This window comes from Bos mutus, chromosome 18 (genome assembly GCF_027580195.1).
Source record: "Bos mutus isolate GX-2022 chromosome 18, NWIPB_WYAK_1.1, whole genome shotgun sequence".
Taxonomy (NCBI): domain Eukaryota; kingdom Metazoa; phylum Chordata; class Mammalia; order Artiodactyla; family Bovidae; genus Bos; species Bos mutus.
This window is the reverse complement of record NC_091634.1, coordinates 44,123,543-44,150,794: the sequence shown is the minus strand read 5'-3', so window position 1 is coordinate 44,150,794 and position 27,252 is coordinate 44,123,543. Positions and strand designations below refer to the sequence as shown.

The 27,252-nt window shown below is 43.3% G+C and overlaps 1 protein-coding gene and 1 non-coding gene across 2 annotated transcripts in view; one reads left to right on the top strand and one right to left on the bottom strand.

Annotated features, from left to right (window-relative positions):
- The first annotated feature begins 284 nt into the window (after positions 1 to 284).
- HEATR3 (HEAT repeat containing 3) overlaps positions 285 to 27,252 on the top strand; it is a 40,589-nt gene continuing 13,621 nt past the window's right edge. Inside the window, exons 1-12 of the mRNA XM_005902643.2 lie at positions 285 to 581; positions 709 to 881; positions 5,403 to 5,490; positions 6,857 to 6,969; positions 9,222 to 9,331; positions 11,495 to 11,635; positions 13,082 to 13,359; positions 18,664 to 18,754; positions 18,860 to 19,017; positions 19,285 to 19,367; positions 20,888 to 21,024; positions 26,543 to 26,631. Coding sequence (XP_005902705.1) covers positions 447 to 581; positions 709 to 881; positions 5,403 to 5,490; positions 6,857 to 6,969; positions 9,222 to 9,331; positions 11,495 to 11,635; positions 13,082 to 13,359; positions 18,664 to 18,754; positions 18,860 to 19,017; positions 19,285 to 19,367; positions 20,888 to 21,024; positions 26,543 to 26,631 — 1,596 coding nt within the window. The 5' untranslated portion in view covers positions 285 to 446. The remainder of the gene's footprint in view (positions 582 to 708; positions 882 to 5,402; positions 5,491 to 6,856; positions 6,970 to 9,221; positions 9,332 to 11,494; positions 11,636 to 13,081; positions 13,360 to 18,663; positions 18,755 to 18,859; positions 19,018 to 19,284; positions 19,368 to 20,887; positions 21,025 to 26,542; positions 26,632 to 27,252) is intronic.
- TRNAG-UCC (transfer RNA glycine (anticodon UCC)) lies at positions 7,876 to 7,948 on the bottom strand. The gene has a single exon. It is a non-coding gene; the product is annotated as a tRNA-Gly (tRNA).

The window sequence follows — 27,252 nt, the reverse complement described above, 5'->3', positions numbered from 1 at the left end:
TATTTTTTTAAGCCTCACACTAAGGTTAGGCAAGTTAGGTATCCTTAATCGCCCTCGATTATTATGGAAATACGTAAAGGTTTGGCAGATTCAGTTTCTTGATAGACGTCACTAGCTCAGTGGAGGAGGAGACAGTGCCATCGTTCAAAGGCAACCTTTCCTCTTCCGAGCAGGTCCCCAGGACCTGCCCCTCCGCAAGGCCTGGCCCCGCCCGCCGTCCCCTCTACGCCTGCGCGCTCCCCGCGCCTGACCCCCGCCCCCGCCGCCGACTCGCCAAGCGCAAGCGCAGTGCTTCTCCATGTGGGCGCGAGCCGTCATCCGGCCCAGCTGAGCAGTGGCACGTAAACCTCTAGGTTGCAAGACCCTCCTGCCCGCCTGTACCGTCTTGCTGTAGCCCTCCTCTCTCGGTCTTCCCACCCCCACACTCCACCACAGCGCACTTCGCAATGGGCAAGAGCCGGACGAAGCGCTTCAAGCGACCTCAGTTCTCGCCTACGGGCGACTGTCAGGCCGAGGCGGCGGCGGCGAACGGGACGGAGCCAGAGGAGGACGACGGGCCAGCGGCGGAGCTGCTGGAAAAAGTGAGGCGAGGGCTCGCCGGGGCCGCGCAGGGAGGGCGGGGAGCAGGGGCGCCGAGGCCCCCAGCCGTGCCGCGCGCCCCTGCGCGTGCGCTCTGCTGTCCCCCTGACCACTTACTCTGTCCCGCAGCTTCAGCACCCGAGCGCCGAGGTTCGCGAGTGCGCCTGCGCGGGGCTGGCCCGGCTGGTGCAGCAGCGGCCGGTGCTCCCGAGCCTGGCTCGCCGGGACGCCGTGCGCCGCCTCGGGCCGCTGCTGCTCGATCCCAGTCTGGCGGTGAGGGAAACAGCGACCGGCGCACTGAGGTGAGCGGGGAAGGGGGATACGGGCTGGTGCCCTCGGATCCGGGCATTGGCGTCCAGCCAGCGCCTCCTGTGCGCCTGGCTCCGTCGCTCATTGATTTCATCCTCAGTGCTCTTGTCTGCGGCACAGCTCGGGAGGGCCAAGAACTGGCTATGCTCTCCTGTTTGCAGAGGAGGGATCTGAACTCAAGCTTCGGATTCCGGAGGACCTCATGAGCCCCGGACTACCCGTATTCCATCTGTCCGCCTGACTGCTTCAACTGCAGTAGCCATCTGCCAAGCGTTCTCTGCTCAAGGCTTATTAGGGCACGTTGTACCCTCCCCAAGGAGACTTCATAGAGTCCTGAGGTTCGGTGAACTCTTCCATTGTATGTGCCAGATTTTCTAGATGCGAGGGATTTTGAGAAAGCAGGACACTGAACAAGACAGCCAGGATCTGTGCCTTCACAGAACCATGTTGATGCAGACAGGGAACTAGTAACCAGATGGAACGTAATATTAGGTTTTAAGAGGTGGTATGGAGAAACCAAGGAGGTGATAGCCGGAGGTGGGGAGTTACTTTAAATTGGATAATCTCTAGATAACATTTGTGAGCTAAGAGCTGAGGTAGCCTAGAGCCAGAGGTGGACACACAAGGGGAAAAGCATTCCTGACAGGGAGTAGCAACAGCAGAGGGCTTGGCACGGTTAAGGAAAGGGAAGGTTATGTGGCTGAGCAGAGTAGAGGGTGCACATTATAGGGATTGCAACTGGAGATAAGGACTCAGTGGTGCAGAGCTTAAGGACCTATTCTAAGCTAGAGTGACTGGTCTAATTTGCCTTTTCAAAAGGGCTGGTAGCTGCACTGAGAATGGACTGTAGAGGGGGCCAGAGTAAAGTTAATATTTGTAGTTCTCATCAGATCAGATCAGATCAGTCGCTCAGTCGTGTCCGACTCTTTGCGACCCCATGAATCGCAGCACGCCAGGCCTCCCTGTCCATTACAAACTCCCGGAGTTCACTCAGACTCATGTCCATCGAGTCAGTTATGCCATCCAGCCATTTCATCCTCTGTCGTCCCCTTCTCCTCCTGCCCCCAATCCCTCCCAGCATCAGAGTCTTTTCCAAGCAGTCAACTCTTCACATGAGGTGGCCAAAGTACTGGAGTTTCAGCTTTAGCATCATTCCTTCCAAAAAAAATCCCAGGGCTGATCTCCTTTAGAATGGACTGGTTGGATCTCCTTGCAGTCCAAGGGACTCTCAAGAGTCTTCTCCAACACCACAGTTCAAAAGCATCAATTCTTTGGCCCTCAACCTTCTTTAACTCTCACATCCATACATGACCACAGGAAAAACCATAGCCTTGACTAGACGGACCTTTGTTGGCAAAGTAATGTCTCTGCTTTTGAATATGCTATCGAGGTTGGTCATAACTTTCCTTCCAAGGAGTAAGCGTCTTTTAATTTCATGGCTGCAGTCACCATCTGCAGTGATTTTGGAGCCCAGAGAAATAAAGTCTGACACTGTTTCCACATCTATTTCCCATGAAGTGATGGGACCGGATGCCATGATCTTCGTTTTCTGAATGTTGAGTTTAAAGCCAACTTTTTCACTCTCCACTTTCACTTTCATCAAGAGACTTTTTAGTTCCTCTTCACTTTCTGCCATAAGGGTGGTGTCATCTGCATATCTGAGGTTATTGATATTTCTCCTGGCAGTCTTGATTCCAGCTTGTGTTTCTTCTAGTCCAGCATTTCTCATGATGTACTCTGCATGTAAGTTAAATAAGCAGGGTGACAATATACAGCCTTGACGTACTCCTTTTCCTATTTGGAACCAGTCTGTTGTTCCATGTCCAGTTCTAACTGTTGCTTCCTGACCTGCATACAGATTTCTCAAGAGGCAGATCAGGTGGTCTGGTATTCCCATCTCTTTCACAATTTTCCACAGTTTATTGTGATGCACACAGTCAAAGGCTTTGGCATAGTCAAGAAAGCAGAAATAGATGTTTTTCTGGAACTCTCTTGCTTTTTCCATGATCCAGAGGATGTTGGCAATTTGATCTCTGGTTCCTCTGCCTTTTCTAAAACCAGCTTGAACATCAGGAAGTTCACAGTTCACATATTGCTGAAGCCTGGCTTGGAGAATTTTGAGCATTACTTTACTAGCGTGTGAGACGAGTGCAATTGTGTAGTACTTTGAGCATTCTTTGGCATTGCCTTTCTTTGGGATTGGAATGAAAACTGACCTTTTCCAGTCCTGTGGCCACTGCTGAGTTTTCCAAATTTGCTTGTATATTGAATGCAGCACTTTCACAGCATCATCTTTCAGGATTTGAAATAGCTCAACTGGAATTCTATCACCTCCACAAGCTTTGTTCGTAGTGATGCTTTCTAAGGCCCATTTGACTTCACATTCCAGGATGTCTGGCTCTAGGTCAGTGATCACACCATCGTGATTATCTGGGTTGTGAAGATCTTTTTTGTACAGTTCTTCTGTGTATTCTTGCCATGTCTTCTTAATATCTTCTGCTTCTGTTAGGTCCATACCATTTCTGTCCTTTATTGAGCCCATCTTTGCATGAAATGTTCCCTTGGTATCTCTGATTTTCTTGAAGAGATCTCTAGTCTTTCTCATTCTGTTGTTTCCTTCTATTTCTTTGCATTGATCGCTGAAGAAGGCTTTCTTATCTCTTCTTGCTATTCTTTGGAACTCTGCATTAAGATGTTTACATCTTTCCTTTTCTCCTTTGCTTTTCGCTTCTCTTCTTTTCACAGCTATTTGTAAGGTCTCCCCAGACAGCCATTTTGCTTTTTTGCATTTCTTTTCCATGGGGATGGTCTTGATCCCTGTCTCCTGTACAATGTCACGAACCTCATTCCCTAGCTCATCAGGCACTCTATGTATCAGATCTAGGCCTTTAAATCTATTTCTCACTTCCACTGTATAATCATAAGGGATTTGATTTAGGTCATACCTGAATGGTCTAGTGGTTTTCCCTACTTTCTTCAATTTAAGTCTGAATTTGGCAATAAGGAGTTCATGATCTGAGCCACAGTCAGCTCCTGGTCTTGTTTTTGCTGACTGTATAGAGCTTCTCCATCTTTGGCTGCAAAGAATATAATCAGTCTGATTTCGGTGTTGACCATCTGGTGATGTCCATGTATAGAGTCTTCTCTTGTGTTGTTGGAAGAGGGTGTTTGCTATGACCAGTGCATTTTCTTGACAAAACTCTATTAGTCTTTGCCCTGCTTCATTCCGTATTCCAAGGCCAAATTTGCCTGTCACTCCAGGTGTTTCTTGACTTCCTGCTTTTGCATTCCAGTCCCCTATAATGAAAAGGACATCTTTTTTGGGTGTTAGTTCTAAAAGGTCTTGTAAGTCTTCATAGAACTGTTGAACTTCAGCTTCTTCAGCGTTACTGGTTGGGGCATAGACTTGGATTACTGTGATATTGAATTTTTTGCCTTGGAAACGAACAGAGATCATTCTGTCATTGTTGAGATTGCATCCAAGTACTGCATTTCGGACTCTTTTGTTGACCATGATGGCTACCCCCATTTCTTCTGAGGGATTCCTGCCCGCAGTAGTAGATATAATGGTCATCTGAGTTAAATTCAGTAGTTCTCATAGCTCTGTATTTATTCTGTTTCATTCATTAATGTAGTAGGTTTATATTGAGGGCCTGCAGTGCTAGGCAGTGGGCTAGTGGGAGTGAACAAGACAAATAATTTCAGTCCTTAATGGATCTTAACAGTATTGAGGGAGGCGAGCATTATGCAAATAATCATGTAAGTGTGTAATTACAACCAATGATATTTACAAAAGGTGCTGTGGGAAGGGGTTCGGGGAAGAAAACTAAGGGCTTGATGTTTGAGGTAAGATCTGGGGGATGAGGGGGAATTAACCAGTTGATGGAGAAAACAACACACGCACTGGGAGCTCCTGGAAGATGGTGAGACGTCTTCTCATTTCTCTTCATAGCCTGAATGCCTAGCTCAGTGCTGTGCACTCACAGGGTAAGCCGTGTCTTCACAATTAAATGTAGTCAGGATTGTTTCAGGGAAGGTCATTCTCAGTAGCCTCACTGAAAGTCTTGACTCCAGGAAAAGGTCCCTTCATACAAGATCAGGCAGGAGAATTCCCTAGCAGTCCAGGGGTTAAGACTGAGCTCTCACTGCTGAGGGAGCAGGTTCAATCCCTGGTCAGGGAGCTAAGTTTCCATAAGCAGCATGGCATGGCCAAAAAAATAAAAAAAGATCAGGCAGTAATTGATTTACATTAAATAGAAGTCTTCCCTCTCCCTGAGTACTGCCTCAGTCCTGAGAATTACACTGTTACAAGACAGAGTCATCTGTTCACTTCATGTAGAGCAAGGATCAGAGCAGGTGGAGTTCTGTGGATTGGTTCTGCAGGGTCTTACAGAAATTGTAAAGCTATTTCAAACGGGAAATGTTAAGTATGGGTAGACAGAAATAAACTTGAGTGCTTAGTATGTTTTATGACATGTGATCTGAAACTGGTGTGTTTTAAACTTCTTGTGTAGAAATCTCAGCGCTTGTGGCGGTTTCGAAGTTTGTGATGACATGGTGACCAAGGATATCATGACTCCGCTGGTTGCACTGTTGAAAGAGGTATGCTGCTTTCCCAAGTCTCTGTTAGTGCACGCACTCGAACAGTGTGGGGTTTTGTCTTGTTTCTAAGTACTTTGGTGTCATTTTGTCTTCCCTCAAAACATTCTGTAGGAATTGTGTTTCTTTTCCTGCAATCACTGATCTCTCATGGTTGACACTAGTCTCTAGTTTGTCCCCTCTACCTTTATTTATCTGCTTGTTGGAAAACCCTTCCTACAAGTATAGACTGCCTCCTTTAGACTTCAGACTTCATAGGATGAAAATGATTTGTGTTTACTGGATGCTTAATTATGTGTCTTATTTTACTGAATCCTCAAAGCAATCCTATTTGGCAGGTATTCTTTGTTATTCCTGTTTTACAGATGAGGAAGCTCAAGCATGGACGTTAAGAATTTGCTGAGAAGACTAGATTAAGTTTTCAAATTTTCTAATGTACCACCTTTATTGCAAGATGCAGTTCAGGGATTAAGGAATTCTCCCCCTGTCATGCCTCTGATCCACTGTTCTGTATTGATGGGTAATTTTCACTTGAGGCCGTAGGAAGAATATCCAGGTTTGATAAGAGACATCATCATCAAAGGGAAAAGACATCTTGTCCCTTTAGAACAGTAATTCTCGTAGGGGTGATGTACCCTGCAGGGGACCTTTGGCAATGTCTGGAGCCATTTTTGATTGTCTCAGCTTTGGACGAGGGGTTGCTCCTGGTAGTGCATGGAGGCCAAGGATGCCGCTAAGCATCCTGCACTGGGCGTGACAGCAAAGTGTCCCACATGCACCACAGCAAAGCATCATCCCGTTCAAAATGTCAGCAGTGCCAAGTTTGAGAAGTCTGATTGAGAGGATGTCTTGGATTGTAGGAGGGGGCAGAACTGCAGAGGGGTTCAGAGCACCCACTTAGGAGCCAGGATGCCTGGATCTGAATCCCGCTTCACTAGATACTAGGCTGCACCCTCAGCAGGCTCTCTGTACCTCAGTTTCCCATTTGTAGCAGGAGATTGGGGATAATAGTTCATCTGCGTTATAGGTCTGTGGTGACAATTAAATGACTTAATAGACATGAAATGCCAGAATAGTGCCTCGCACTTAGAAGATGCCGTATAGATGTTAGCTCTTATTATGGATTATTTTTCTTTGCCTTATATATTATCTTGACCAAGTTAGATAAAATATTTTGTATTGATTTTACATTTTCACTTAAGATGTGAAATGCTTTATATCCAGCTTGTACAGTGACTTGTGAGAACTTGATGGGCTGGTGTTAACCTGTCATTTTTGATGTTTAGTTTTTGTGATGCTTCACTGCCTTTTGCACTTCTGCTTGTTTATTTTTTTGAACAAAGGTGCTAATCATGGTATTTGTTTACAGTGTAGTACTGGACTGGATTCAAATGAGATGTCTCCTCAGAAAAAAAAAGATCAGAACAAAAATTCTATTGAAAACATAGCCAACGAGGCCATAAACGTGCTGTGGAATATATGGTAAGATGCTTTCCAGATGCAGCTTCCTGCTTCAACACTACTCAGGCTTCTACTCTCTCTGTTAAACTGCAGAGGAATCTCTGTTCTCCTTGGTAGGCCTGTAAATCTGTTAATGCTTGGTAGCAGATCTCGTCAAGTGACCTAAGATCAACTGTCCTTCCCAAGCTCTTGTCCTGGTAGCAACACTGTATCTTTTTTTATGTTTTTGCCTTTCCATGTGGCATGCAGAATCCTAGTTCCCTAACCAGACATTTAACCTGTGCCAGTGCTTCTCGGAGTCTTAACCACTGGACTGCCAGGGAAGTCCCACTACATCTTTCCTTGCTTTACAATTCTTCTATCCAGTTATTGCTACCGACAGAAATAAGAGAAATTGTGATCATTAGTGGTTCCTGCACCCCTTCCTCCCCCACTGCCTGTGTGCCTTAAGCAGCAGTTGTCTTAAAGCTGGCCAGGCTCCAGTGCAGTAGATACTTTGATCTGGAATGACACAGGGACCACAGACCTTGGTGAGTGCCATTTGACAGGGAAGTAGATGTCCGAGAAGAGCTCCTTTGGCCCCAGTGGAAAGGAGACCACGCGCCATTCCATCATTGTAGCAGTGGAAGGGGGCTTGGAGATGGAGGCATGCTTTTAGGAATGGAGATGGCTAGAAACACAACCTGGATTTTTTTTTTCTGCCCCATTTTATTGGACCACATTTCTAGCTGGAGTCTGTCATAGTTCCTTATTTTCCATCCACAGCCATGGTTATTTCTGACCTCTTAGAGGTATCTCTCAGAATACAAGGTTAAGTTGGATCCTGGAAAGCTGCCTACACTGCTTGACTACCTACAAGCAGTCAAACTTGCCTATGGTTTCTTTCTTTCTTTTTTTGACTGCACCACTCAGCTTGTGGGGTCTTAATTCCCCGACCAGGGGTCAAACCTGGGCCCCCCGCAGTGGAAGCGCAGCGTCCTAACCACTGGACCACCGGGGAAGTCCCTGTGATTCATTTTGAACTAGTGGATGCATTCCACCAGGGAAATAGGAGAGGTCAGATTTGAGGAAATGGCATTCAAGCAAGCTAGTGTGTGCTGTTTTTCTAATAACTTTAACTTATATAAATTGTTGAATTTGCAGTTTTTTTTTTTAATTTTTGAATTTGGAAATTAAAAAAAAAATTTTTTTTAAAGTGCCTGAAAAAGTGGTCCAGTAATCTTTCTTTCCTGAGTGCCCGTGAGCCCTATCTATATCATTTCTGGTTATCATAGCTCTTAACACTTTAGTTGCATAGTTTATGTTTAAATTATGTTTACACATGTATATGTTTTATTATCTTAACATATATATGCTTTGTTTTCCTGACTATACCTGAGCTTGCTGTGGGCTTCTTGAGGGGAGGTTCATAGCAGTGTTGCAGTAACTAGATGGATGGATGGATAGATGGATATGCAGACAGAAAACAGTTTATCTTTAGACAGCAGGATTGGATTTAACCATTTCGTCAGCTCTGTCAGGGGTTAATCTGTCATGTGTGTATGTGGTATGTCTAGAGGAATATGCTTCTCTGGAACCATGAATAAAATTGTTATCAGTAACTGTTTACCCTATATTTAGCATATATGTCAATTAATAGCATTGATTACATTCATTCTGATTCTTGTATTAGAAGATACTATAATTTCAAAAGTATTTTTTGTAACAGTTTCTCTGTCGAAGATTGTAGAATGTTATTATTATAACAGTCTAGATGGAATAATTAAAACTTAGTTTTACTTTCTTTAAATGTGTGCTTTTTATATGATAAAAATAGAGGCCTTTAATCCTTACTTTAATTTATTATTACTGTGATATAGTGGAAAGACAGGTAGACTGGATCCAGGGACTCACCACTAACAAAATGTTTGATCATTAGACAGATCACTTTACCTTTGGGGGTCTGGGTTTCCTTGTTCACAAAAAGAGGAATTGAAGCAAATGATTTCTAAGATCTTTTCCATCTTTAACCTCCTGTAAGGAAGCTGGCATGTAGATAAAGAGATTGGCTAATATATTGTACTGTAATGGGAATAAAAATTCAGATAGCCAGCTGTATTCATGCACAGTGACTATGAATGGGCATTAATTTCTTCATCTGTAAAAATGGTGGGGGGTTGACTACAATTCTGGTTCTTTTATAAAGCCTAATTATTTTTTCATGAATTTCTGTGGTTGATTTCTTAATGTTAAAATGTGAATAGTAAAACTTTTTTTTCCCCCCTTCAATTTAGTGAATGCAGTAGTAGAGCAGTATCTATATTCAACAAAGAAGGGTGTTTGGAGATTGTATTAAAGTATTTAAGTAGGTTTTCCACCAATGTTGACCTGGCTATTTCAGTAGGTAAGTGAAGAAAAGTTTGTGTGCCCTTATTCAAGGTTTTTTATTCAGACATAACTTATTTATTCTACGGGAGTGATTTTTTTTTCTCATTGTATGTAAATACATCGCTGAGTTCTATTCTGAATCTTTTAAAATGTGTGATTATTTAATTATTCATGCAGTTTTCCTGCTTTTGTCTCTAAGAGGGAGGAAAGGGATTATGTGAGCATATGTGGTTTCTAATGTCTGAGCATTCTTAGAAGTTTTTATTAACTCTTGAAAGTTTTCATCTCCCATTTACGGAGAAGCAGTAACCCACAACTGCCAGGCCTTTGAGCCAAAGTTAATTGGAATGTAGACGATAACCTCTGCTTTTTTTGAGAGAGGAAGATAGTGATTGGAATTTCACGTAGGCCTGCTTCCCTTCCAGACAGGGAAAACAGAGTCTGGCAGCGTTAGCAGCCTTGGCTCCCTCGCTTTCTGCCCGTGGGGTTACAAGCCACTGGGGGCCCTCACTCAGCAGGGGGAGGAGGCAGAAACCAGGGGTGGGTTCTATCTCAATAGAACGCGGGGCGGGGAGGGGCGAGTGGAGAAATAATGGATAAGAAGCATTTTTTATTCAACCCTTCATAACTATAGGCATCTGTCCTTTTATTTAACTACACTTTTCTCCTGGCAAGGACAAGTTTATTCCCCTTACTGAAGTGTGTTCCCCTTACCGATGTTTCTCTTGGCTCTAGTGGAAATAGAACAGAGAAGGAAAAAATAATAGTGGAATAAATACTATTGGGAAATATTTTTAAATCAGTTTCTCAAAATGGAATCTTTGGCAGAGGGGAGACTTGTGAGTAAATGTGGATTTTAAAAACACTTGAACTAGAAAATTGGCAGATGACTTTTAGTCTCAGAGGACAGTCTTTATGACAATAAGAGAATTTCAGGAAAGTTCATAGCTTTGAAAAGAAAAACTTCGCTTCTGTTTTTTGGGCCTTAAGTTTTGTAGATTTGGTTATTTCATTTTTTTCCTAAAGAACTTTTAAAAAGAACTTTTAAAAGGGATCAGAATAAAGTAACTTTACAGTGTATAGCAGTATTTTCTTCGGCACTTAGCTAGGTTCATAACTTTTTTAAGGCAAATGTCAGATTGCTTCTGTTTTGAAAATCAAGCAAAGTTTATATATAGTAAAGTGAAATTCTGAAATTCCATACTATGTATTAATACAGCTTTCTTTGAGCTCATGCTGTCTTAGCAATCACAACTTACCTTGGCTTTTTGTTAAAGTGAATTTAAGTAGTCTTAATGAAAAAAAAATTACACTTGGATATATGTATATGTTCATATATGCATACATACGGATTTGTATATAAATGTATTTTGGAATGCAGACTAGAGCACAATAATAACATGTATTTTGACTACTAATTTGGATGGAAATGATCTGCTTTGGAATTTTTAGACCTGGAAAGAAATGCATTTTATGGAATGCAGTATCTCAAAGAAAATAAATTTGGGCTTCCTCATTTGTGTGTCAGAGGTCTCTTCTGTCAAGCTTTTCGTGCAGTCCCAGTTGTTTTCTACTTTCAGTTAATTATTTCTAATTTACAAGTTATAATCCATGATCTTGTTTTAATTGCGAGAGAAGAGTTAAGTGCTCAATGAATCATACGTCTATTAACACTTTACCCATCTCTTAATTTACTCATATTTTTACATAAAATACCTTTTTTCTTAAATGTGCTGTATCATAAATTAACTTTTAAGATCATGCTGAATTTTTTAAATGTCCCCAAACCTAGGCTTGTCATAGACAACACTTGTCCATGCACTGGTGTTCAGCCTACAGGCTGTTTGCCACAGGTCTGCGATGAGTACAGAAATTGAAGCCAAATCTTTATAAGTGTTTATAGTAATTCCACATTGTCACGGCAATTGAGAGCCTTTTAATTTATAAAAGTATAGTTCTGTAAAGGATTATAAGTTAAGAAAAAAGAAAAGTCTTTCATAGCTCTGATAATTTGGGAAGCCTCATTTGCACGAACTATGTTTGAGGAAAAGGGTGAATCTCCTACAAAATGTGTTCAGAGAAGTTCTAAGGATGCAAACTTTTTTTGCTGAGTCATTTTGGTTTAAATTATCCTAGCGGAATTCACTTGTTTCTGAATATTTGATTTTTGTCTCTCTAGCATATTGTTTGCAGACGGTGACCGAAGATAACCCAGAGCTACTGAAATCTTTCAGTACCCCAGCGTTGCATGTGCTGGAATCAGCAATGCTTTCTCCTGTCAGTTCCATGGAGTATCTTCTATTGAAGACGTTGGTGGCAGGTAAAAGTTAACCACTTGCGATAGTGTGCATTTTAGTGACTTGTAGCAGGCAGAAATGAAGAGGCCAAAATTCAATCAGTTCCCCATTTCACCACATCAGGAATTTCTGTGCTTATGTCTGTTCTGAAATTTTTAGTATTTAAATGGAAACCTTTAATTCAAGCGATACTACATAGTTTCAAAGCCTTATAAGATTAGATGTGTTTTCAATTTAACAAACTCCTGTTGTCTGATAAAGAAATAGTGCTCTCAGGACCCCCTCTTATTTATGAAGCGGTGAGTTCAGAAGTTGACAGCAGGCATCTCAGACGTGACCACTCACTTTCCTATAAGATCTTTACCCCCAGTGCTTCTCCCCAGAATTTCTAAATACAGAAGTAATCTGATGGCATGTGAGTAGTAGGTAACTTACTGTGTATTTTCCTCCTGCCCTTTGTTTGGTCTTCAAAGGTAATTTATCTTGAGAGATGTTTTGTTTTTTTCCTAAACTGATAAAATACACACAAAATAAAATTTACCATCTTTACCATTTTTAAAGCTTTTCTTTTTTTGGCTACACTGCTCTGCTTGCAGGGTCTTTAGTTTCCCAGCCAGGGATTGAACCTGGCCTCCATAGTGAAAGCGCCGAACCCTGGCCGCTAGACCAGCAGAGAGCTCCGCCCGCTTCTTAACCGTTTTTTTTTTTAATTGGAGGATAATCGCTTTATGATATTTCTTAAGCATCTTTAAGTGTACAGTTGTGTTAAGTATATCCACACTGTTGTGTAACCATCCTGCAAAACTGAGACACTGTGCACATTAAACAGCTCCCCGTGTATGTTCGTCCGTCCTTGGGTAGACACTTGGGTTGCTTCACTCTTTGGTTATTGAATGATGCTGCTAATATGGATCTGCAAATGATCTGTCTGACTCCTTTCAGTTCTTTTTTAACATAGCAGAATATACCGCAGAACTATTTTTATTTTGTCACATTTTAAAAAATTAGTGTACTTCGCAGTAGCTGTTGTTCTGGTTTCACAAGTGCAACACCAAGAACCTGCTCCCTGGTTTGTCCGTGAGATCTTGGAATTTTAATGCATTCCTTTCCCCTCTTGGACTGTAAGAAACTGCTCAGGAGAGCATCTCAGGTTAAGATGAAAGAAAGCCGAGGCAACTTAATTTGTCATTGTAAAAGAAACTCGATCGGTGTTTTCTCAGTCTGTTGGCTCTCTATCAGGGCAAGGCATTGTATGCCAGGAACGGGAGACGATTATGAAGGACCGCTGCAGTAAAGGGAGCTGCCTCTGGGCAGAGCTTTTTGACATTTAATAAGAACTCAACAAAGGCAGTAGGACTGAGATTTCTTGAAATTATGCCTGAGCTTTTAGAACCAATATGGTAGACACTGTATTTAATAAAAGATTTCACAGCCGATTTCTTTGTCCTCATGCTCATTTTTTTCCACAGGCACAGTTTGGAATCTAAAGGACATTATTCCATCCAAGAGTCAGGCAGAAATCATAAATGCCATACTAAAGATCTTATCTGAAGTTCTGGAAATGGATGCTGGCGAAACGGTTATTCAAATGAAGGAGGCTGAAACTCAAAGGATAAAAACCGCTGCAGAGACTGAGGACACACTACAGAGTGCTAATGGTGATGACCTGATGGAAGATGAGGAAATGGAAGAAATTCCGCACAGAAGGAAAGTCAGAAGGAAAACGTTCATTTCAGATTTACTTCCAGTAAGTCAGATTGGTGCTTTCAAGCATAGATCAATACAGCTATTTTCTTTCAATAGATATCCTAAGCTTCGTAGGAAAATGTTGTAGCAATTAATTATGAAGTGAATTTCCGTAAAAACAGCCATGTTTTCCCATTAATTCTCATTAAAACATCAGAAATCTCCCAAAGGAGAAAAAAAATCTGAGATGAAACATTTATATAGTAGAGAAGTTGAAAGATGGGTAGACCAGTACTTTTGCAGTATTTGAGAAACATGCAGTCATGTGATGAAGAGTCTGAGCTCCACCCCCTGGGTTCGATTCCTGATCAGTGGGACATGGGTTCGGTTCCTGGTCAGTGAACGAGGATACCTAATGTGGCATGGTGTGGTCAAGAAGAAAAATATGTGGTCCTCTTCCTAACATTTGTAGCTCACTTAAGTTTCCTACTCTCTCCCAGACTGTCTTCAAACTAAAGGATTTTTACTTTGCTCAGATAGTCCCTTGTATCCTTGTCTCTTCTACTTTAGAGTTTAGCCTTACTAAGCCAAAGTAGCAAGCCAAAGTTATATTTAGTCACTACTGTTGAGCAGAGGAGGTAGGGTGACCCTGAGAATTAATGATGGTTTGTAGGTTTGCAGCCTGGATAATCGTGGCTTACTTGTGCTGGGTGTGATGTTGGGGTGTGGGCGACCAGTCTCCAGTGCAGGCAACTTTTCAGCTGAGCCCATCGGTAGAGATGGAGCTGTTCTTTGGGAAAACATTTTTCCCAAGGAGGAGAGCAAGTCCTCAGAAAGCCAGGGAGGACGTCGAGCTGGGCTTTATTCATCGAGGTGCGCGTTTTCTATGCTTACGCTGAGTCCCAGGCACTGTGCCAGAGGCTACTGGTAGAAAGATGATAAGACGTATTTCCTGTCTTCAGGGACCTTTTCCATCTTGTAAGGATGGACACGTAATTTTTTTTTTTTTTCCCATTTTATTTATTTATTTATTTTTTTTTTTTTTTTTTTTAATTTTTATTTAATTAGTATACATGTGTTCCCCATCCTGAACCCTCCTCCTCCTCCTCCCTCCCCATACCATCCCTCTGGTCGTCCCAGTGCACCAGCCCCAAGCATCCAGCATCGTGCATTGAACCTGGACTGGCATCTCATTTCATACATGACATTTCACATGTTTCAATGCCATTCTCCCAAATCTTCCCACCCTCTCCCTCTCCCACAGAGTCCATAAGACTGTTCTATACATCAGTGTCTCTTTTGCTGTCTCGTATACAGGGTTATCGTTACCATCTTTCTAAATTCCATATATATGCGTTAGTATACTGTATTGGTGTTTTTCCTTCTGGCTTACTTCACTCTGTATAATAGGCTCCAGTTTCATCCACCTCATTAGAACTGATTCAAATGTATTCTTTTTAATGGCTGAGTAATACTCCGTTGTGTATATGTACCACAGCTTTCTTATCCATTCATCTGCTGGTGGACATCTAGGTTGCTTCCATGTCCTGGCTATTATAAACAGTGCTGCGATGAACATTGGGGTACACGTGTCTCTTTCCCTCTGGTTTCCTCAGTGTGTATGCCCAGCAGTGGGATTGCTGGATCATAAGGCAGTTCTATTTCCAGTTTTTTAAAGAATCTCCACACTGTTCTTGATAATGGCTGTACTAGTTTGCATTCCCACCAACAGTGTAAGAGGGTTCCCTTTTCTCCACACCCTCTCCAGCATTTATTATTTGTAGACTTTTGGATCGCAGCCATTCTGACTGGTGTGAAATGGTACCTCATAGTGGTTTTGATTTGCATTTCTCTGATAATGAGTGATGTTGAGCACGGACACGTAATTTTAACTTATTACAGTACCTGTGCTAAGAGCAGTGATAGGTCTGTGCCCAGACTTCTGAGTGAGTAGGCACAGCTGACTCAGCCCTGATGGGAGCAGAAAGGAAGAGACTCTCAGAAGAGGCTTGGCAGACCTGAGCCGTCTGAAAGGATGGGGCAGACAGCATGGTGAAAGCAGGTTAGTGTTGTTCGAGGGGCCTGGAGGTAGGAGAGCCAGTCAGGGGCTGCCGAAGTCATTCTAGGGAAGGATGGTGATGCTTGAACTGGAAGGACTCTAGGGATGTCCTCTCACCCTCTCTACCGTCGCACGTGTGGCCTGTCCTAATTCGTGTATGAGAAACTGAACCTGAGAAGTGTCTTAAGTCAGTGTCTTCGAGTTTGGATAGATTTATTTTTAAAGAATTCTTTTTAAACATTTTAAAATTTATTTTCTGTCCACACCACATGGCATGTGGGATTCCCTCATAGCTCAGTTGGTAGAGTCTGCCTGCAATGCAGGAGACCTGGGTTTGATTCCTAGGTGAGAAAGATCCCCTGGATAAGGAAATGGCAACCACTCTGGTACTCTTGCCTGGAGAATCCGATGGACAGAGTAGCCTGGTGGGCTACAAGTCCGTGGGGTCACAAGAGTCAGACATGACTTAGTGACTGAACAACAACAGCAACGTGGCCTGTGGGATCTTAATTCCCCAACCACAGATTGAACCCATTAGAAGCACAGAGTCCTATTAGAAGCATTAATTAGAAGCATTAGAAGCACAGAGTCCTAACCACTGGAACGCCAAGGAAGTCCCTAAAGAATTTTTAATGGGCATAAACTCATCAGCATACCACCTTACATTGACGAAGTCTTGTAAAGCTGAATTGGTGGTGTTCTAAAGTACTCAAATGTAGTTAAGAGCTGTTTTCTCAGTCCCTGTGAATGGCTGTTAGGTGCAAAGCTTTGTGTTAAGTGCTGGGTTGAACACAAAAATGAAAAGTCCCTCCTGCCCTTGAGTTGCTTGGCAACTCCGTATCATATCTCTCTTGTGCATCTGAGTCAGAGTGGGTAGAGTTTAAAGTCGGTAAACAAGATAGACAAAGGCATAGCTGTGAGCCTTTTCATCCCAAAGGGTGTTGATAGAACCCCAGCAACACCTTCTCAGGTGCCACGTGGAGGTAAGTTACAGATCTGGGGTTCTCGTGTGGAGCGTCAGGTGTAAAAGATTGGCGCTCGGAGGCTCTTCCGCAGGGGCTGGCATCGCGCTGACCAGGTCACTTTATCCTGATGGACACATCTGTACTGCGTTTCCCCACCCCAAAATCCAATCGGGAGCAGTGGGAATTCCACTTGGGCTGCCTGGGGACTCTGAGAGATCGGATGTCCCTGGCTGGGGGTGGGAGAAGAACCACCCCTGCGGGTTTGCCCCATCTCCAGCTTTGCTTCCGGGGGACCCTCCAGGGAATGGGTGAGTGGGGATTGGGATCCCAGTCCACCAAGATGAAGTGCCACTATTTGAAAGTATCAGTGTTTAACTGTTATTAGAGATACACATTCTCAAGTATTACTTACAGATAGAATTTTGGTGCTTAGAAAATGCAGTGTTTTCTCCTAACAAAAGCTCACTTTTCAAAGTCTGTCACCGTGGCTGAGCAGACTGGGTGATTAACATGCTGGTCAGGCAGCCAGTGTTTTGGTGCCAGTAGGGTGCTAAGCATCCTGCTGCCACGTGCCAGGAATACAGATTCACAGGCAGGCAGCTCAGGTCTTTTCACGCTGCGCAGTGGCTTGTGCAAGTGTAATCACAAACCTGGAAGGAGAGAACCAACCCAAGTTGTTGCCATAACACGCAGAAGTAGAACACTCCTTCCCTGGCTTCTGCAGTTAGCAATCATCAAATCATGGTCTATTTTCTTTCATCTGCTTCCCTACCTACTCTCCCCTCTCACTACTGAATACTTTGAAGCAAATCTCAGCTGTCATAACATTTCCTCTAGCTTGGTTCTTTATGTCAGTTTGGTAACAGTAAGAAGCAGGGGATTGTTCTGAGCAGGAAAGTCAGGTAAAGAAATGGAACTTCTTTCAGAGTTGTTTCATGCCGGATCTTCATACATGTTAAGTGGATGAGAGGCCAGCAAGGGTGTGTCTTATTTAGAGTCTCAGCATACATGTATGAAGTGAATAGGAATAAATTTTCTGGGTTCGATCCGTGGGTTGGGAAGATCCCCTGGAGGAGGGTATGGCAACCCACTCCAGAATTCTAGCCTGGAGAATCCCCATGGACAGAGGAAGGAGTCTGGTGGGCTATCGTCCATGGGGTCTCAAAGAGTCGGACAGGACTGAGCCACTCAGCACAGCACAGCAGAAGAATAAATTTTGGATACATTCTTGCCCGTAATAAAAGGAACATAAATGTAGGGATTCCTAAAGTCTGTCTACTAAATTAGCAGTCTGCTTTTTTATTTTTTAAGAGTATGTTTCAAAATTACAGTTAATTCATTGCACAGGGAGTTGCTGGAGGATTATAAATGAGTATGAACATTCTGGAAAAGGAGAACAGAAATATGTCATAGGATCTGTAGATGTGTTTTTAACCTTTGATCCAGTAAATCTGAGGAAATAATATAACCAAGTAATGTGAATTTTTCCACACTAGAGGAATGCTTATAAATTATAAAACATTCATTTAAGGGAATATTGCACAACCATTGAAAAGACAATTTTTAATAGAAACTTTTGAGGTTGGGAATCATCCAGACAACAAAATATACATCATTTTTTAGCTTGTGCACTACTTTGGAATAGCAGTATAGCTATTTCACTTTTCATAGGTGACTTGAGAATTAAGGTCATACAAATTTATGCAACCCATTTTGAGACTGTTAATTGATGTTAGGTTCACATTATTTATTTCCTCAAGAAAAAGTCTCCCTTTTTCTTCAGTCTTAAAGGAATGCTTTATTGCAGCCTTCAGAGAAAGCCAGAATGCGGCAAACCCGTCTGCTCCTTAGCCAAACTCTGTTGGTCACATAAGGGCCTGTTAGTAATTCTGGTTAGCGCAGACTTTTCTGGGAAGACATCTAAGCATCTAAAGGCAGGTTTGTTGTGTATAAGTGCCTGGCGTCTATAACGAACCCTTGTTTTAATCTTTGTATGCTGAGCCACTTCTTAACACAGTACATCAAGTTTCAGGGTGAATTCAGTTCAGAATTCCTGAATATTTATCTGTTCTCCCCAGCTAACTAAGCAGCACTTAGAGAAGCCGTGCGGAGAGATGGGAACCCAGTGAACAGTGGTGTGGCGCACAGTGTCGAGCGGAATCGTAATGCCTGCGCGTCCTTCAGCCCGTTAGGACTCTTCTTCTGCTCACCCACCCCTGCCGCCAGGTCCCCTGTTCCAAGTGCAAATACCATTTAGTGGGCTTTAACTAAAGAAAGCCACCTGAAAATAGTTTTCTAAACCTTGGGGTGAGCGTTGGTCGTTTGCCTTTTTTTTTTTTAGCCCACCGACAAGGAGCTGAGAGAGACCATAGCATTGCTGACAGCTCAGCAGACAGCTCTGGAAATCATTGTGAACATGTGCTGCAGTGAAGGTGTGTTGCCAGTTCCCATTTAGATATCCTCCCCGGCACTGGGCGGGCGCTTCCATGCAGATTATCTTAAACAGTCCAGTTCTCTGTGATCTGCACTCTTCCCAGATCCCACAGACGACGAATGGGAAGAGCTTTCTAGCAGTGATGAAAGCGATGCGTTTATGGAGAATGCCCTCAGTGAATGCGGTGGGCAGCTGCTCTCTCCCCTCTGCCTCTCCCATGAGGTTCACACGGCTCTCACCCACCACCTCCTCCCAAAGAAGGTAATCGGTTTTCAGTCTGGGCTCACTCTAGAGCATCGAGGTTTCAGAAAGCCATTCTTTCTGTGCACAGAGGAAGTGTGTCAATCCACTCCAGGTGTGGGCGATGGGTGAGATACGGAAAGTGAGACAGTGAACAGCACTGGAGGTGGGCTGAAGCTTATCAAGCCTAACCATCTCACTTAGAAGTTGGGATTTTATAAAGGAATCATGTGTTCAGAAAAAAACCTTTCCTTGTAACGTTTGCCTTACTGTCTTTCTTAAATTTAGATTTTTGACAAAACTGCCTTTCCAAACAGCGTTGCAGTTGACGTGTGCTCTAGGAGCCCCACTTGGAAACCTTTGATTAGAAAGTAAGAACATTTCTCCTTTCAAAACCATTTGTCATTATGTTATTATCGGAAATGATGGACCATTAAACAGAAGATGCCGACTCCCCCTGCATTCGAGAGTTCTAGTCCTGTATCTTGTGTGTGTTCCCTAGAGAAGTGAGCGCATATGTGCCCTAAGGGAGGAGAATGCTCAGAGCAGTGTGGCTCACAGTTGCCCCAACTTGGAAGCAACCTCAGTGTCCATTGGAGGCAGAATGGATAAGTCAGTGCCGACATGCTCATACAATAGAATACATACAGCAGTAAAAAGCATCCGAACTGGAACCACTCACAAAATAGTGAGTAGTTCATTGAGAGGTGCATACATAGATGGTTCCTGGGCTTCCCTTGTGGCTCAGCTGGTAAGGAATCCGCCTGCAATGTGGGAGACCTGGGTTCGATCCCTGGGTTGGGAAGGTCCCCTGGAGAAGTGAATGGCTACCCACTGCAGTATTCTGGCCTGGAGAATTCCATGGACTGTGTAGTTCATGGGGTCACAAAGGGTCAGACCCCCTCGCTTTGGGGGTCAGGGAGGTGGGTGTGACAGGGAGGGGATGAGTGGCTGTGAGCGTGCTAGAAGCATTTCTTTTTTTCCTCCTCCTAGTGAAGTAGGGTTGGTTTCCAGTGTTGTGTTAGCTTCAGGTATAAGCAGAGCGATTCAGTTATATATATGTATTCTTTTTCAGATTTCCCCCTTCTAGGTTATTACAAAATATTGAGTAGAGATCCCTGGGCTATACAGTATGTCCTTATTGGATATCTGTTTTATATAGAGTAGTGTGTATATGTTAATCCCAAACTTCTAATTTACCCTTCCTCGCCTTTCCCTGTTGGTTACCATAAGTTTGTTTTCTATGTCTGGGAGTCTATTTCTGTTTGTAAATAAGTTCATTTGTATCTTTTTTTTTAGGATTTCACCTATAAGCAATATAATACATTTGTCTTTTTCTGGCGTACTTCACTTAGTAAGATAGTCTCCTGGCCCACCCATGTTGCTGCAGATGGCATTATTTCATTCTTTTTTGTGGCTGAGTAAGATTCCATTGGATAAGTACGCCACATCTTCTTTATCCATTCATCTGCTGATGGACATTGAGGTTGCTTCCGTGTCTTCAGTATTGTGAATAGCGCTAACATTCTTATCCAGGTGCACCAGTGTTTGCTTTGTAAACTATCAAACTCTATATATTCCTGAGTGCTTTATGTGGGTCATATTTCACATTTAAAAATAGGCTTTAAAGATGCTGGCACACACAGAAATTTTTCTCAAGCAGATTCCATACGACTCATCAGTTTACTGTGCCTCCGAGGCCTTGAGTGCTCAAGCAGTTTGATCTGGTCAGATTCACAGTTCACCTTAAGCGTTCTTGCCAGCTGCCCGAGACCTCCTTCTGCTTATAGATGGTCCCCATCAGAACCGGATGCCTGGGTTCAACGTCAGTGCTGAGCTCTGTCAGGTCACCGTGAGAGGCCCAGACAGCATTCTCTTTCTTCCTTTCCAGAATGAACACTATACAGTGCAGAGCCCTCGTGTGTCTCCAGAGCCTCGTCTCCCTTCTGGATGTGGACCATCTGGGAGGACCTGCTGCCCTTCAGACGCTTGCACAGCACCTGTCACAACTGCTTTTTTCTCAGCCAGGTAAATGTGCTGTATTTTTTTCTTTTTTAATTTTACTGGAGTAGTGTTTTGTCTCTGCCATACAGCAAAGTGAATCAGCTATGCATATATATATATCCACTCTTTTTTAGATTGTTTTCTCATATAGGCCATTATAGAGTATTTAGAATTCCCTGTGCTATACAGTAGGTCCTTATTAGTTATCTGTTTTATAAATAGTAGTGTATATATGTCAGTCCCAATTTCCCAATTTATCCCTCCCCTCTCATCCCCCTGGTAACATAAGTTTGTTTTCTACACCTGTGACTCTTTGTACATCTGAGGAAATAGAGTATTTTACATAGTAAAGGAAAATTCTCCATGTTACTTTACCCTGCATGTATGTCTGGAGTGAGGGTTAATATGGGAGGTACGAATCTGCTCTAATTCTTTGCAAAATTGTTTTAACATTTCCCCTTCTTAGAACACTGAATCCAAGAGCTGAAATTCTTAGAAGATCAAAATAAGGTCACTTTTGACTAAATACAAGTTTCTGTATAAACAGTCCTTCAAAAGTTGTTCCCAGATTCTTTCCTTTTTTTTTGGCTTTGCTGGGTCTTCACTGCCGTATGGGCTTTTCTCTGGTTGCGGTGCACAGGCCTCTCACTGCCGTGGCTTCTCTTGTTTCAGAGCAGCATGGCCTTCATGGGGCTTCAGTAGCTGTGGCTCCCAGGGTTTAGAGCACAGACTCAGTAGCGTGGTGCATGAGTTTAATTGCTCTGAGGCATGTGGGATCTTCCTGGATCAGGGATCGAACCCGTGTCTCCTGCATTGGCAGGCAGATTCTTACCACTGAGCCACTAGGGAAGCCCGATCCCTGATACTTTAAAACATCTATTTTGCTCTCTATGAAGAGGTTCTGTGTATTTAATGGTACCTGTTTTAGAAGTTCTAGATTAATTTTTAAAGATTAAGTAAATAAATGTTCAGAAACTCATTATATAGTTGTCAGCATTTGTCAGTTTATAGATAGAGTTTTCAAGTGATCTCAAGCTATGTATTCTTTAGCTGGTGCCATCATGTGAAAACCAGGCCCATCCATATGTAAGACAGGACATAGACAGGATATGAGCAGTGCCATTCCCATTCCGAGCCTGGACTGAGCCAGCTCTGGAGTGCAGAGGTGACTGTCCGTGGAAGCTGGCCAGGTGATGACTAAAGCTTTGTATTTCTTTCCCAGTCTTATAAACCTAAGAGATCTGGGGACTTCTTTGGTGATCTGTGGCTAAGACTTCACCTCCCAATGTAGGGGGTATGGGTTCAGTCCCTGGTCGGAGAACTAAGATTCCACACGATGTGAAGAACGCCACAATTTTTTTTAGGAAGTAAACCTAAAGAGACCTGGATGGCATGAGAAGTACAGGGGATGGCTCCTGTCAGCCCAGCAGAGTGTCCTATGGAGGGGTGCCTGGCAGAGCGCTGCTACCGCTCATGCCCGCTCCCGATCCACCCATTCCCGTGGGCTCCCTGCAGGGAGCAGGGCCGCACAGGAGGGTCCACAGCCAAGCCCCCGGTGAGCAGGACTTACCCGGGTCTCTTAGTGCTCCCAAGACCTGCTTAACTTGAGTGACCCCTTGTATTGCCATCTCTTTCCTCTGGGCCATTTCTCAAGGAGAGTCCAATCAAGGTCCCACTGGCTCCGTCTCCTGCCAGCCTGAAGAGTTTATTTCACAGGAAATAAGTGGATGTGTTCTGCCCCTCTGCTGTAGAGAAAACACTGAGGCGTGTTTCTCCTGGTTCAGCCAGCTGCTTGTGGTCACTGGTACATCCCCATTTATCTCCGGGAAAGGTCACAGGAAAACCATAACAAGTCGAGTCTTAGAGAAATAATGAAAAGTTTCTGAATTGTGGGAAAGTATAATTAAACACTTTGATCTTTTAATAAATTTCACTTTCATAGCTTTGTTGATACAACCGTTTTATCAGAGTGAAATTTTATATTTAGAGACAGTATTCTTATATAGTCCTCCCAGACATTTGGGATTTTTAAGTCATGTAACCCTGTGAGTTCTGGGTGGATAATGTGAACTGTTACTGAGGAATTTGGTGGGGAGAATGGGGCTAAAGTTCTCTACATTTTTGTGTTACCATGTTTGAAAGTAATGTATGAGGATGGTACAGCTGTATTGTATTTAACTTACTTTCATCTTAATGCTTAAATGCAGTCTGAATAGTTATAAAATTTGTGATACGTACCTGTATAGGCTTTTTGTGGCTGACATCAGAGATAAAAGGAAAAAGTTTTTAGTAGAATCTGGCCCTTGCATTCAAAACACCTGTATCTTTGTCTCCTTCATTTAAAATATTGATCTTCAGAACATCATGAGATTCTTAGCAATGTTTTATTTTCAGATTGGGTCAGTTTGTCATTTGTTCCATTACATGGGTTCTAAAATCATTTAGGATTCCCTGTTTCCCTAGGTTTTGGGAAGCAGAAAGCTTCTTCTCATTACAATTAAAACAGTCGTAGCTCCCGTCCTGGGATATGCTTTTTATTCCATGTCAACACTGAAAATAGGTCTGTAAAATTAAAAATAATTTGCGACTTGATTACTTGTGGGTTGACTATTTACCTGCATTTAGGTGTGCTGCAAATTCTCAGCTCCTATACAAAGTTGTTGAGAGGCGAAAAACATTTCGAATCGCTTAGCTTCTTTTGCCAACATCGTGTGTTGCTGACCTTTCACTGAGAATTTGTCAGAAAGGCAGAGTCATTTGAACTTCCTCCCCTAATTTGGGGTAGATGACCAGAAATATGAATTAAGTAAAAATCTTCCAAATAGAGGGAACATGTGAATTTCATGTAATATAAAATAGTAGTGTGGGTTTTGAATCTCAATTGTGTTCTGTGCAGCTCACAAACATCCAGGGTTACACTTACAGCTTTAATCAAACGTAAGTTACTTTTCAGAGCCAGTGTGGTGACTTTTGGAACTTTAATAGTAACAATTTTATGCCAGCTTTTGAGGACCTACCTGTTAAGTACTAGGTTTGATGAGCTAGGCGTTATCACCCCACTTTCCTGATAAGGACACTGAGATTTAGACGTTTAGGAAGTTTTTCAGGAGCATTCCTTTTTTGTTTTTCCTAAATTAAAAAAAATTATTTTTGTTTATTTATTTGGCTGGACCAGGTATTCGTTGTAGCACTCAGGATCTTCAAAGTTGGTAGTGGCATGCAGGAGTTTTAGTTGCAGCGTGTGAACTCAGTTGCAGCATGTGGGATCTAGTTCCCTCACCAGGGGTCAAACCCAGGCTCCCTGCATTGGGAGCTTGGAGTCTTAGTCCCTGGACCACGAGGGAAGCCCTTGGGGCCTTCCTTCTTTTAACAACTATTTATTGACTGACTTAATGCCATACATTGTGCTAGGTCCAAGGGATCCAGGCATGAACAAGATAGGCAAGGTTGCTATGCTCATGGAGTTTGCATTCTCACATAAATAAAGGTTTGATGTCATTCTGGCCAGACAGGAAAAACTCAGAGCAGAGTGGTATGAGGTGTCACGTTAGTTAGTATGGAAGGACCCTTCTGAGGAGCTACCACTTCTCTGGCTTCTAATATTCTCTGGCTAAGACCAGGATGAGAGGTCACATCGTGTCAAAGGCTGCATTCTGTCCCTGTTCTGTCTGACCCTAAAGAATCCTGGTACCTGTTCTGTGATACTTATAGGAATTCCCTGCCTCTGTGCATGGCATAGATCTGAAAATGAGAGAGCCCAAAGAGATAGCAGTCCTTGATTCCAGTCTGTGCAGAAGCTGCCTCGCTCTCGTGCAGCCGAAGAGGGGGCATCAGTATCTTTATACGGCCACACGCCCCACAGGGGAGAAAGCCACGGTGTCTCCTGCCACGTAACAGATCACCCCAAAATCTTGTGGCTTGAAACTGCAGTAATCACATATAATGTTTTTCTCATGGTTTCTATGGGGGAGGGATTTAGAAAGGGTCCAGTGGAGGTGGTTTTCTCTTCTCCACGATGTCTAGGACAGAGGTTCTCAACTAGTAGCAGTTTTTGCCTCCTAGGACTTCTGTCGATGTCTGTTGGCAGTTTTTGCTGTTATAATTTGGGAGGTGCTACTGGTATCTAAGGAGAAGGCAATGGCACCCCACTCCAGTACTCTGGCCTGGAAAATCCCATGGACGGAGGAGCCTGGTGGGCTGCAGTCTGTGGGGTCGCTGAGAGTCGGACACGACTGAGTGACTTCACTTTCACTCTTCACTTTCATGCATTGGAGAAGGAAATGGCAAGCCACTCCAGTGTTCTCGCCTGGAGAATCCCAGGGACGGCAGGGCCTGGTGGGCTGCCATCTATGGGGTTGCGCAGAGTCGGACACGGCTGAAGCGACTTAGCAGCAGCAACTGGTATCTAAAGGGTAGAGGCCAGAGATGCTGTTAAATATCCTGGTGTACAGGGGACCTCACACACACCACAAAGAGTCACCTGGTCCAAAGTGTCCACAGTGCTGAGGTTAAGAAACCCTAGCCGGGGCCTCTGTCGAAAGACTGAGAGGCAGACTCGTCTGAGGTCTGTCTGCTCACATGTCTGGTAGCATGGAGCTGTCAGCCACAACACCCACAGGTGACCTCTTCATGTGACCTTAACATGATGGCGTTTCCAAAAGCAAGAACTGAGAGAGAGGAGAGAGCAAACACATGTGAATCGGGTGGAAGTCATGCCTTCTACCACCCAGCCTGCCACTTTTCATATTCTCTTGGTTGAAGAAGCCACAAAGTCCCACCCAGGTTCAAGGGGAGGGGAAATAGACTCCACGTCTTTGTGGGAAGTGGCAGGGTTCTGCAGAATCATGCAGAACTGGAAGCACTGTGGTGGCTGTTTTTGGAAAACATAACATATCACGTGCATCAGTCACTCTCCCTTCCCACCGAAGCAGGGAGGGAGCCAGCTTACGTAGTAGCCCTCACCCTGCTGCATGGCTTTGTTCGCATAATTGTTGATTGCTGTTGTGTTCTGTCCTGTATGAGAAGAAGGGACAATAAAAAAGGAGTAAAAATGAACCAAAGTGGGAAGGGGAAGGTGGGTCAGTAAAAACCACGAAAGCCACTGAAAAGCAGAGAAGCATGGTGGCCTGGCCCTGCACTTGCGATACTTCGCGGCTGGGCAGTGGCTTTGGGTTGCCAGGCGGCACTCTGATTTGGGTGACGACTCCACCCTCCGTCTGCCCAGCACAGTGATAGCGATCAGTGAAAAGCTGACTTCCATCTACAGTGGCCCACTCAGGTTTATTGTGTGCTAAAGTGTGAGTTAAGTGAAAATTCAGTATCTACAAGTTGAAGACTGTCAGGATTCTTTCAGTTATGGTCATCTTTCAGACTCAAATATTCAGTTCGCAGGGGGCTGTTCACTGGAAGTTTGGGCTTAAATATCAAAGTGTTTTTATTATAGTAGCATATATTAACATTTAACAATGCTTTGTTTTGACTTTTTCTAAAAACTCACTCTTCTTAGGAAAAGACAAATTTATGTTTCACTTTTGTGTTTTAGATTTTGCTAAGCACGTTGACTTTTTAGAAGCCATAAGTAGTGCCTTGAGAGCCCTTTTGCAAACAATGGCCTCCAAGAACATTCCTCAGGTAAGATTTTAAAGTTTTTTACATGAAACTAGCAAAGCTTCTGTATAATGGAGGCAAAGTTTAATAATTTTTTGAAGCATTTCTATTAGAAGAGTAATGCTTGTTCCTTGTAAAGTGAAAACAAAAGTACTTGAAGCATAAAAATGAAATCTTCTCCTTGTCGCCACTCTGCCACCAGAGCATAGTTTTATCCATTTGTTTTGCTTTTGGCTGCCTCAGACCTCAGTTGCGGGTGTGGAATAATTTTCCTTGCGGCACAGGGGCTTCTCTCTAGCTGTGGTGCTCAGGCTCAGTAGTTGCCCCTTGGCACGAGGGAGCTTAGTTCCCTGACCAACCTCATCCCCTGCCTCATTATAAGGTAGATTCTTAACCCTGGACCACCAGGGGAGTCCCCTATACAATTTTCTTTTTATTGATATAATGTATTTGACATATGTATGTTGTATTTTCTCTGAAAGCCATTTGTCTGTTTTTGAAATACTGCAGTACAGAAATTTTCAAGCATGTCCTCCAGGTACTCCACAGTGACTTGTCTGCGCCTCTCTGATAGGTGCCTTTTCGCTTTTATTTTTTTACTTTCCGTGAAGGAAATTTTCAAACATCACGAAAAGCAGAGATGAT